Source organism: Nerophis ophidion, linkage group LG08, assembly GCF_033978795.1.
Source record: "Nerophis ophidion isolate RoL-2023_Sa linkage group LG08, RoL_Noph_v1.0, whole genome shotgun sequence".
In the NCBI taxonomy this organism is placed as follows: Eukaryota; Metazoa; Chordata; class Actinopteri; order Syngnathiformes; family Syngnathidae; genus Nerophis; species Nerophis ophidion.
In genome coordinates this window covers 35,589,791-35,602,602 of record NC_084618.1, presented here as the reverse complement: position 1 = coordinate 35,602,602, position 12,812 = coordinate 35,589,791, and the positions used below count along the sequence as shown (strand labels likewise).

Here is a 12,812-nt window from a genome sequence, read left to right as displayed (position 1 = left end):
AAAAAAAAAAAGCATACACTCACCTCTTCATGCTCCAAACTGATGATCAATAACTTTGAATTCCACACAACTGGCAAGCTGGTCCAGAACAGTAGCGATACTCATCTGGAAGAGTATCGACTGGGGAACAAACAGTCTTTTCCTTCGGATTTAAAGCTCCTTCCATTGACCCACTGAGCTTTTCAAATTAATTTTTAGACATTCCAAAATGTTTTTCCATTCTCCATCCAAAAATCCCTTCAAAACAACTCTCTACTGCCAGTCTTTCTTTGGTTCGGACCTGCATTATTTTCCGAGATCTTCTAAATAGTAGCGCCATGTTCGTAACGCATGTTCTACAGCAGGGGTAGGGAACCTATGGCTCTAGAGCCAGATATGGCTTTTTTGATGTCTGCATCTGGCTCTCAGATAAATCTTAGCCGACATTGCTTAACACGATAAGTAATCAATAATTCCGCTGGTAATCACATTGTTAAAAATAACGTTCAAAATATAAAATATTCTCATGCATTTTAATCCATTCATCCGTTTTCTACCGCACCTGTTCAATACATAACAATTTTATTAAAATTACTTAAAGACTTATTGTACTCTAAAAATGTTGTTCTTACTTAAAAAATGCACACATTTAGTTTTATTCAGTGTTTAAAAAATATGATATGGCTCTCACGGAAATATATTTTAAAATATTTGGCTTTCATGGCTCTCTCAGCCTAAAAGGTTCCCGACCCCTGTTCTACAGGCTTCTTTTCGATAAGTTACAACATCCATCCATCCATTGTCTACCGCTTGGCGGGGGGAGCTGGAGCCTATCTCAGCTGCATTCGGGCGGAAGGCAGGGGTACACCCTGGACAAGTCGCCACCTCATCGCAGCGCCAACACAGATAGACAGACAACATTCACACTAAGATTCACACACTAGGGCCAATTTAGTGTTGCCAATCAACCTTTCCCCAGGTGCATGTCTTTGGAAGTGGGAGGATGCCAGAGTACCCGGAGGGAACCCACGCATTCACGGGGAGAACATGCAAACTCCACACAGAAAGATCCCGAGTCCGGGATTGAACTCAGGACTACTCAGGACCTTCGTATTGAGAGCAAATCCTGTTAAAATGCAAACATGGTGCTCGTTTGTAGTCAACAGCAAATATTTGTCTTTGTCTTCTCCACTCCTGCATTGTAATTGTCCATCTTAGCGAGTTGTCGCCTCGCCAAGGACTTAACAGATAAAAACGTTCACCAATTAAATAGGTGGACTCTTCTTTTGAAGGCGACTCATCATTCCTTCAGTCCTGGTGGCTTTCTAGTCACTTTTCTTTCATTAGGATGTTTTCTCTCAGGTGCTTTTAAGGTGGATTGAGTGAAACAGAGTGGAGCATCATCACAGCTCTGCAACTTTTCCGCCGCCATCCATCTTCTTCCTTCCGTCCTGCCCATGATTGCACAAAAGGATAGTGCTGCATGTTGGACAATTGTCTTCTTTATCTTGTCCGCACAAGCACTTTGCCCGCATGTCAACAGAAAAGGATTCCCCTACAACCGTCTCTAATGTTTGCTCCTGCAATAACTGATTTGACGACTGGCTTCTGTTTGATCTTTCCTTCCTTGTCATCCTATTTAATTACTGACTTATTGTCCTCAGGTCCCTCGACTGAAACAACACGAGCGTCTTTTGTTCTTTTCACTCAATTGCTTATCGGAACTCTCACTGCTTGCGTGTGTTCACACATAAATCTCACACTCTCACATTGATTTTAACACTGCGTGTGTGTGTGTGTGTATGTGTGTGTGTGTGTGTGTGCGTGCGTGTGTGTGTGTGTGTGTGTGTGTGTGTGTGTGTGTGTGTGTGTGTGTGTGTGTGTGTGAAATGCACCCGTGTAAGTGCCTGCGTGGTCCAGTGTGTGTGTGTTAGTAGATAATGGACCAATTAAATGCCAGACCTCGCATTAAGTCCCATTGTTAACAAACAAATATGACACTTGGCTAACGAACAAACTAAGTGAGCACCCGAAGTGATGCCAGGAAGCAAACAATCATTGATCTAATGAAGCGACTGTAACGAGCTCAGTTGCAGCTAACAGGCCACCAGGGGGCGATCCATCCAGGTCCAGTTTGTGTGGAACGGAAAATGAAATGTGATGTTAAAGTTTTAACGGTATCAGTTTGTTCTTTACCGCAGCAAACTTTTAAATGATTCCCATCATTTCTTACGGCAGTGGTTTTCAACCTTTTTTCAGCGATGTACCCCATGTGAACATTTTTTTAATTCAAGTGCCCCCTAATCAGCGCAAATCCTTTTTGGTTGAAAAAAAGAGATAAAGAAGTAAAATACAGCACTATGTCATTAGTTTCTGATTTATTAAATTGTATAACAGTGAAGTGAATTGTGAAGTGAATTATATTTATATGGCGCTTTTCTCAAGTGACTCAAAGCGCTTTACATAGTGACACCCAATATCTAAGTTACATTTAAACCAGTCTGGGTGGCACTGGGAGCAGGTGGGTAAAGTGTCTTGCCCAAGGACACAACGGCAGTGACTAGGATGGCACAAGTGGGAATCGAACCTGCAACCCTCAAGTTGCTGGCACGGCCACTCTGCCAACCAAGCTATGCCGCAAAATATTGTTCATTTTTGGTGGTCTTTCTTGAACTATTTGGATAAAAATATATAAAAATAACAAAACAACTTGAATAATAAACAAGTAATTCAATTATAAGTAAATATTTCTACACATAGAAGTAATCATCAACTTAAAGTGCCCTCTTTGGGGATTGTAATAGAGATCCATCTGGATTCATGAACTTAATTCTAAACATTTTTTCACGAAAAAATAAATCTTTAACATCAATTTTTATGGAACATGTCCACAAAAAATCTAGCTGTCAACACTGAATATTGTATTGTTGCATTTCTTTTCACAGTTTATGAACTTACATTCATATTTTGTTGAAGTATTATTCAATAAATATTTTTATAGAAGATTTTTGAATCGTTGCTATTTTTAGAATATTTTTTAAAACCTCACGTACGCCTTGGCATACCTTCAAGTACCCCCAGGGGAACGCATACCCCCATTTGAGAACCACTGTCTTACGGTATCTTCATGTCGGCCCCACCAGGTACTTCACCAACATCTCCATCGGGGGTCGGGACTACTCCTTCAACAACGACGGCTACCTGTCCAACCCGCTGCTCGACGTCATCTCCTACAACAATGGGCGAGGATGGGAAGAGGTCAGTGCTAAATAGCAGAGCGCATGTTTCACCTTGCAGTTTGCCCTCCATCTTACTCTCCCACACACGATGCGGCTTATCAGTCTCGTTAGCCAACTGGCAGTTCAGCGTTCCATCTGTCAAGGTCGACACCCTCTTTTCCAAACATTGACCACGTTTGCATGCACACTCATTCCAGTTAGCGTTCATATTCTCTTCACGACAAGACTTCTTAACATCCACATGCAATTAGAATATTCACAATATTCTTAGTCCTATATTGTCATGATCCGTTGCACGGATCATGTTTTTGTGTAGTTAAAGACTCCCTTAGTTCTGTTTCAGCACCCCGGGGTTTGTGTTTTCTTGGTTGCCATGGGTGCTGATTATTTTCACCTGCCTCACCTGATACTCACCTGCTGCCAGACACTAATCAGAGAGCTATCTATCCCTGCTTTTCACCACACTCAGTCTGGCTGTTTTGTTTGCTTCACCCAACAGTCACGTTCAATGATTCTTGTTTCTTGTTTTCGATTGTAATCTTTTCCGTCACCTTTGCCATAGCTTCCCGTACAATCGGCACACTTTTCTGTTTATTTGTATTTACCTGCATTTTTGTATTCGTGACTGATTTATACAGAGAATAAATCATTGTCTTACCTGCACACTGCCTCCAGGGTTCCGTCTTGGGGAAACGATCTGCGCATTAACATGCGACCCCTCCGTAGCATATATAATATTTTAATAGATGTGTCGCTTTCTTGAAAACGTATTTATCGATTGGTCATATTGTTTTCTGAATATAAAGACAAGGTCACTAACTCCTGCTTTGTCTTCTTATTCTCTGGCAGACCAGGGCCCTCATTTGCAAAGAATGTTGAGTACGTAACTTATACCACAAATGTTGGTCATAATAGAAAGATTATATATGGAAACGGTTACATATTTCTACACACAATTTTGACCATGCGTAGAGTGCAAAGTTTTGTCATGATCCGTCACTACTGAGCCTGTCTGTTTGTGGTTTGTTCTTTAAATTGTTAGAGCGCCAAAACCTCCCTTAGTTACGTTTCCTGTTGTTAGGAACATTAAGCATTTTTTTTTACACTTGGTTTCTTTTCATGATTAGTGGCTCCACCTGCTTCCGCCACAAATGCGTTCTTGTTTAAGCACATGTCACTGTGAACTCGGGGTGGTTGCTTTTTTCGCTACTCACAAGTCATGACAAGTTGCGATTGTTTGTTTTTGCCATATTTAAGTTAAAGACTTTTAACGTTGTTCGCCCTTCATGACTGTTTGGTTGTTTTGCTGCACACTACACAGGCGTCTTAGTTTTTGTGTCAAGACTAAGACTATGAGGTGGTTTGTTTTCCCGAGGCAAAGGAAAGTTGGCACGGGCAAGACGTGAATGTAAGTACATAATTTATTTTAATATTAACAAAGTACAATAAAAGAAAGCAAACAAAAGGCGCGCACAATGGCGGATAACAAACTTGGCTAAAGAAAACAAAAACTTGCACTATGGCATGAATAACGAAAACACTTACTGTGACTGAGACATGGGTATGAGAAAAAAGCAGCATGGATATCATGGTGCAGGAGGTGACCGAGGGTGATGTTGCCAGGACAAAGAAACAGACAGCTTAAATAGCAGTGACATAATCAGGGAAAACATGTGCAAGGCATGAGGAGAGGTGAAAACTAATGAGTTGTCATGGTAACAAAACAAATCAGGAATTACAAAAAAGGGAACTGAGTGTCCAAAAAAAAAACAATCACACAGACATGACAGAGTTAAGGACAGATCACAGATGCCCAAAAAAATCTATGATCAAGAGTCATGGGAGGGCGGGAGGGGGTAATGGCAGTGGGCCGCCAGACCAGGTGACGGCGACGCGTCCCGCTGCACCTGACGAGGTGGGCGACCCGGGAAGGGCCACATCCGTGGCCGACGAGGAGGTCGGCGCACTTGGCGTGGCGGACGACCATGTAGCGGCCACATCCGTGGCTGAGGAGGAGGCGGACGCGTCGTCATCGTGGCAGGCAGAGAAGCTAGGCGTGGTGCGTCAGGCGGCGGGTCTTGGCGTGGTGCTGCTACTGGCGGTACTTGAGCTTGGCGGCGTGGAGCTGCTACTGGCGGCACTGGAGCTTGGTGGCGTGGTGCAGGCAATGGTACCTGTTGTGGAGCAGGCACTGGAGCCCGGTGTGGTGTAGGCACTGGAGCTTGGCGTGGTGCAGGCACTGGAGCAAGTAATGGTACCTCTTGTGGAGCAGGCACTAGGGCCTGGCGTGGTGCAGGCACTGGGGTCCGGCGTGGTGCAGGCACTGGCGGCACTGGAGCTTGTCGTGGTGCAGGCAATGGTACCTGTTGTGGTGTAGGCACTGGGGCCCGTCATGGTGCACGCACTGGGGCCCGACGTAGTGCAGGCACTGGGTCCCGGCGTGGTGCAAGCACTGGAGCTTGGCGTGATGCAGGCACTGGAGATTGGCATGGTGCAGGCATTGGAACTTGGCATAGACTTGGTGCTAGCCTTGGACTTGGTCTTGGTGCTAGGCTTGGACTTGGACTTGGTGCTAGCCGTGGACTTGGACTTGTTGCTAGCCGTGGACTTGGACTTGGTGCTAGCTTATTAGTAGATTATTAGTTCACCTGCCCCTTGCTTTCTACGCGCACCTGTTTCTCGTTATCACCTCCCTTATTTAAGTTCGCCCCTTTTCGTCATCCATTGTCGGACTCGAGTTTGCTTTCACGCAACTGCTGATGACTTGTTTTTTCATGCTCTTTCTCGCTAGCTTCCACGCTAAGTTTTATTTTATTCTTAGCTTTCATGCTAGTTGTTTTGTTTTTCCCTTTTTTGTGCCTTCGTGCCAAGTATAGTGTTTCTGTTCATATTCCTAGCCTCCATGCTAGCGCCATTTGTTTACCTTTCTGTTAGCACCAGTGTTTTTGTTCTTTAGCCTTTTATTCGTTAAATAAATACTTTATATCTTACCTCAAGCTGTGATTTTGCCCGACACATCCTCGGAGATACAAATTGTTATGCCACACAGTTTTCACATGTAGGTTTATTTACATTGTATCTACAGGCTCCTATTTACAAAACATTGTGTATAAGCACAAACCTCATAATGTACACACGCACAACAACATTTTGTTCATAAAAACATACTGCACACACTTGTATGCACCTTTCTCATTATAAATCACACCTGCAGCGAATTGAGTTTGAGTTTGAGTTTATTTGGAACATGCAAACATACAACATAATACATCACAATTTCCAGTTTCTCTTTTCAACATGTTCATAAAGGAGTAGGAAGAAGCAGAGCTTATTTAATCATACCCCTTTTCTTTACATAACAGTTGCTAAAACTTTTGTTCACTTCCTGTTCTCAATGTATTCACAATCTACTCTATTAATAGTCACAAAAAAAAAAAATAAGAAATAATTGCTGAAGTAAGTTTTATTCCACACTATGAGATAAATAAAATTATTTTGAGAATGAAAGAATGAATGGGTGAATGAATTCAGAATGTTTATCAAGGTTCTTCTTTTTTGTACTCTGTGAACACTTCCAGTTTGAAGAGTTTCTTGAAGTGGATCATATTAGTACATTGTTTGATTGCTATGCTTAATCCATTCCATAATTTAATTCCACATGCTGATATACTGAAGGTTTTAAGTGTTGCACGTGCGTCCAAATGTTTCAAATTACATTTTTCTCTAAGATTATATTTCTCCTCTTTTGTTGAGAATAATTGTTGTATATTCTTGGGAAGCAGGTTATAGTTTGCTTGGTGTATAATTTTATCCGTTTGCAAATCCACTATGTCGTGGAATTTCTATATCTTTGACTCAATAGATAAAGGGTTTTTATGTTCTCTATATCCAACATTATGTATTATTCTAACTGATCTTCGTTGTTACACTTTTAGTGAATGAAGTGTACTTTTGTAATTATTTCTTCATATTTATCCACAGTAACTCAGATATGGTAACACTAGTGAGCAGTATAGAATACAAAGTGATTTTTGGTCTACAACATATTTGGCTTTATTTATTATTGACGTGTTTCTTGCTACTTTATGTTGTATATTTTTTACATGACATTTCCAGTTCAATTCATCATCAATCATTATACCTAGTAATGTAGTTTAATTTACTCTTTCTGTTTCTATTCCGTCTATTTGTATTTGTGTTTGGCTTTCTCTTCTACTGTTACCAAATAGCATTATTTTAGTTTTACTGAGATTCAATGATAGTCTGTTTTTTTCAAACCATTTTTTTTTTAATTTGTTCATTTCTTCTGTTATTATTTGTATTATCTTCTGTGTGTTCTCTCCTGAACAAAACGCTCTTGTATCATCCGCAAATAATACAAACTTTAAATCTCTTGTAACTTTACAAATGTAATTTATATAGAGATTGAATAATTTAGGTCCTAGTATTGATCCCTGAGGTACACCACAGGATATATTTAGCATTGTAGAAGTGTGTTCGCCTGGCTTCACGTATTGTTTCCTGTTCGTTAGATAAACTTCCAGTTTAAGACTAACATCTTATTCATCTCATAAAGGATGAATAAGATGTTCAAGTTTTTAATAAGATTCATGATGTTTTTTTAAGATTCTTCTTCTTTGTACTTTGTAAACACTTCGAGTTTGAGCAGTTACTTAAACCCCACCTTTCTATAAATGGCAGGGTTCAGTGCTTGGGAATAAACTGGCATTTTATAGTCCAGAAAATAATCTACATTTTGATTTTTGGGCTCCAAAAAATGAATAGACAGTTATATCCACAATTAAACGCCCATTGAAACCCACTACTACCCACCACGCAGTCTGATAGTTTATATATCACTGATGAAATATTAACATTGCAACACATGCCAATACGGCCTTTTTAGTTTACTAAATTGCAATTTTAAATTTCCCGAGAGTTTCGTCTTGAAAACGTTGTGTAATGATGACGTGTACGCAAGACGTCACGGGTTTTTAAAGAGTATGAGCGCTGCGCACACACAGCTAAAAGTCGTCTGCTTTAACAGCATAATTACAGTATTTTGGACATCTGTGTTGCTGAATCTTTTGCAATTTGTTCAATAATATTGGAGAAGTCACAGTAGAAAGATGGAGTTGGGAAGCTTTAGCCTTTAGCCACACAAACACACGGGGATTCCTTGTTTAAAATTCTTGGAGGTGAAAGTTTACTATGGATCAGAGCGCGGTCAAGCCAACATGAATCACGACAGAATGTCAACCAGCAGGTTTCGGTGAGAAAATTGTGGTTAAAAAGTCGCTTCTTACCGGAGAAAAGCTGAGCTTGTTCCATCAATAGCTGTCGTCAACTCCCCTGAGACATTGATGTCAAGACACCCGTGGAAACACCCCTTCGACTATCAGGTACTATTAAACTCACTAAAACACTAGCAACACAATAGAAAGATAAGGGATTTCCCAGAATTATCCTAGTAAATGTCTCTAAAAACATCAGAATCCGTCCCAATGCAATCGCGTTTTTTTTTCAACTGTTTTTTTTTTTTTGTTTCTAGTCCGTTGCTTTCAATATCCTCAAACACGAATCTTTCATCCTCGCTTAAATTAATGGGGAAATTGTCGTTTTCTCTGTCCGAAAAGCACTTTTTGTTGGAGGCTCCCATTAAAATCAATGTGAATAAGTGAGGAGCCCCCACACTTGTGACGTCATCATCTGCGACTTCCGGTAGAGGCAGGGCTTTTCTCTTAACACCGAAAGTTGCAAACTTTATCGTGGATGTTCTCTACTAAATCCTTTCAGCAAAAATATGGCAATATCGCAAAATGTTCAAGTATGACACATAGAATGGACATGCTATCCCTGTTTGAATAAGAAAATCTCATTTCAGTAGGCCTTTGAAGGAACACTTATACAGAACAATGAAATATACAGCATGTTTTGCTACGGTACTTATGTGTTTTTTATGTGAGTTTGAGCTGTATTTCATGGTGACACCTGTCAGGGTCAAATACCATGAGACATTATAAAGACACAAAAACAGAGAATAGAAGACAAACCAGTGATTGCTTTTCTCGTACGAGGAGAGAAACTGGAGCCAGTTGTCAGTTACAGGCTCCCAACTTACTTTCTCCAGTCTCCTCGCCTTTTTAATTCATTTAGGGAAGCCCTTACAGTACAAGCACACACACACAGCTGCGCTCAGGGAGGGGGATTTACAGCTGTGTGGGATACCTAACCCCTGTGCTGATAACTAAACACAGGCAAATACATAGCAATAAAAGGATTAGCAACTTCCTGCATTGCTCTGACCCATCTGCAAATTCCTCCTTTAAGTGGGTAGGTCAACCTAAATTCAATCTAACACCAAGTTTCCTTTCTACTTGTCTACTCAATGCACAAAACAATCATATTTGAATAAAATGAGATAACTTATTTACAATAATCCATTGGGCATCCCTGGTGTCAGCTGACTCTTTTAAAAATATCCGAAACAGTCTCCACATGGTTGAAATAGTGCGTAGGAATACACTATTTTCTCAGCACAGAATTTTTCTGTAAATACTAAAGTTTGCAGTGAAGGTTCCGTACAAACACTTCACCCCTGTTAACACAACTTTTACCCAGCAATCTTTGTAAATGAGGCTCCAAGTGCGGTATAATCTTTTAATGTGAATAAGTGAGGGCGAACAAGTAGCGGTCCAAACCAAATGAACTACACCTTCTCTGTGTCACATCAAATACAAATATTTGGTTCACTTCCTGAGAAAAAAACATGGAGAATTGATTCCACATTTAGTTACATCAATGCACTTTTAGACAAAAGGACGACACACAGTCAAGTTCTAATGACCTCCTGCAGTCCAATCAGAGAAGAACCTTTCTTCGACTGAGCTGATGTTATTTTGGCGGCAACCTTTATTCGTCTGTCAACATGAATGATCAAACCAGCCGACCCGCTGACCTCACACTTTTTGCCTCCGAGCGGGACTCGCATACCAAGAAATGTTAGCACACCAACCAAATTCAAATTCCACCGTTTGACTGCCGAGCAAAGTTGACTTATTTTTACCTTTTTTCCGTCTTCGGTTTTTCCGTCTCCTTTTTTTATGTGCCACTTTATTACTTTGTCAGCCGCTCTTGATTGCGCTGTAAGTCTTATTGCGCTTACTCATCTTTTATGCTCGCTCTACCTTATTGAAGCATAGATTGTTCCTTTTACACAACTAATTGTTTTTATGTAAGCTCATATTGTTGTTGTTACGTCTCTGAAATGAGGAAAGAGAATCGCACTGCGTTTGGATCACGCGATGCAAACGAGTAAAGCCCCTGCTCACACCAACATGAGCGGTTTTCGACACAAATCAATCAATTAATCAATAAATGTTTATCTATATAGCCCTAAATCACAAGTATCTCAAAGGGCAGCACAAGCCACAACGACATCCGCGGTACAGAGCCCACAAAAGAGCAAGGAAAAACTCACCCCAGTGGGACGTCGGTGACAATGACTATGAGAAACCTTGGAGAGGACCCCACCCCCTGGTTCAGATGCAAGCTGTCCGATTTTTCCCAATGAATATCGGATTGGGACAAAGTCAAAGCATACATCCAAACAACCACAAGAACATATGGAAACATAAGAATATATATTGAAATATGCTCAAAGGGAGGAACATGATGTTCTTTATTATCTCCTATTCTCTTGTGTTTCTATCCAAAATCTCAGGTAAATGTGCAACGCCTATTTTCGGTTTCACTCTCACCGTTATGTTGGATCCACTATGGCAGCGGTCGGCAACCCAACATGTTGAAAGAGCCATATTGGACCAAAAATACAAAAACAAATCTGTCTCGAGCCGCAAAAAATTAAAAGCCATATTACATACAGATTGTGTGTCATGAGATATAAATTGAATTCTGAGGACTTAAAGGAAACTAAATGAGCTCAAATATAGCTACAAATGAGGCATAATGATGCAATATGTACATACAGCTAGCCTAAATAGCATGTTAGCATGGATTAGCTTGCAGTCATGCAGTGACCAAATATGTCTGATTAGCACTCCACACAAGTCAATAACATCAACAAAACTCACCTTTGCATATTCATGCACAACGTTAAAAGTTTGGTGGACAAAATGAGACAGAAAAAGAAGTGGCAAAAAACACGTCTTAGAAAGTCGGAGAAAGTTATACATGAAAACAAACAAACTACGGTCCTACCAATTTTGACCACCGCCAAAATTGGTAGGACCAAACGGCTCTCGCCAAATACTCGAATCAGTGAAGCATATTTAATGTAAACAGTGTGCTTTATAACAATTAGGAAGGTTTGTGTCATGTTTGTCCTCCTACAGAAACCATATTACAACAAAAAATATGTTTTTTTTTCCCCTCATCTTTTTCCATTTTTCATATATTTTTGAAAAAGCTGCAGAAAGCCACTGGGGCGGCGCTAAAGAGCCGCATGCGGCTGCAGAGCCGCGGGTTGCCAACCCCCGGGCTATGGACTGGACTTTCACAATATCATGTTAGACCCGGAGGGGTCTAACATCTAAGCACACAATAGCTTGATGTTTGTAACAAATGTCTTTAATTAACAATATTTCAGTCTAAAACATCACATTTGTCAAAATAAACAAGTATTTAAAACATTTCAGTAGTACCTAAACTTAGGAGCTTAATGGGTTCTGTGATGGAGCTCTTAAAGGGGAACATTATCACCAGACCTATGTAAGCGTCAATATATACCTTGATGTTGCAGAAAAAAGACCATATATTTTTTTAACCGATTTCTGAACTCTAAATGGGTGAATTTTGGCGAATTAAACGCCTTTCTATTTATCGCTCTCGGAGCGATGACGTCAGAACGTGATGTCACCTAAGTAATAAAGCCGCCATTTTCATTTTCTCAAACACATTACAAACACCGCGTCTCAGCTCTGTTATTTTCAGTTTTTTCGACTATTTTCTGGAACCTTGGAGACATCATGCCTCGTTGGTGTGTTGTCGGAGGGTGTAACAACACTAACAGGAAGGGATTCAAGTTTCACCACTGGCCCAAAGATGCCAAAGTGGCAAGAAAATGAACGAAATTTGTTCAAAATACGAGGGTGTGGGGAAAGGCGACGAAATGGTCAGTTGTTTGTTCCGCACACTTTACCGACAAAAGCTATGCTACAACAGAGATGGCAAGATTGTGTGGATATCCTGCGACACTCAAAGCAGATGCATTTCCAACGATAAAGTCAAAGAAATCTGCCGCCAGACCCCCATTGAAAGTGCCGGAGTGTCTGCACATTTTACCGGCGGTGCTAAGGCAGACATGGCACAGAGAAGTATGGATAACCTACAGATGCATTTCCAACGATAAAGTCAACTAAATCACAAAGGTGAGTGTGACGGCCTTCCTGCCATCACCGCATGAGTTGCAAGGACCTTTGATGCACGACACCTCGTAGCAGGGTTGACACACATTTATTGCTTCAATATATTGCGTTGTGTCCCAGTCGGTCGCGCCACTTTCTAGCGTGACCTTTTTGGCTGCTCTTCTTGGCGCGCCTTTCGGTGGCCGGGTGCTGCGTCGTCCGTGTGGGC

At 40.9% G+C, this 12,812-nt stretch overlaps 1 protein-coding gene across 1 annotated transcript in view; it reads left to right on the top strand.

Annotated features, from left to right (window-relative positions):
* Positions 1-12,812, top strand: part of grin2da (glutamate receptor, ionotropic, N-methyl D-aspartate 2D, a) — a 361,767-nt gene that overhangs the window by 238,500 nt on the left and 110,455 nt on the right. The window contains exon 7 of the mRNA XM_061908412.1: positions 3,123-3,237. Within this exon, the coding sequence (XP_061764396.1) occupies positions 3,123-3,237 (115 nt within the window). The remainder of the gene's footprint in view (positions 1-3,122; positions 3,238-12,812) is intronic.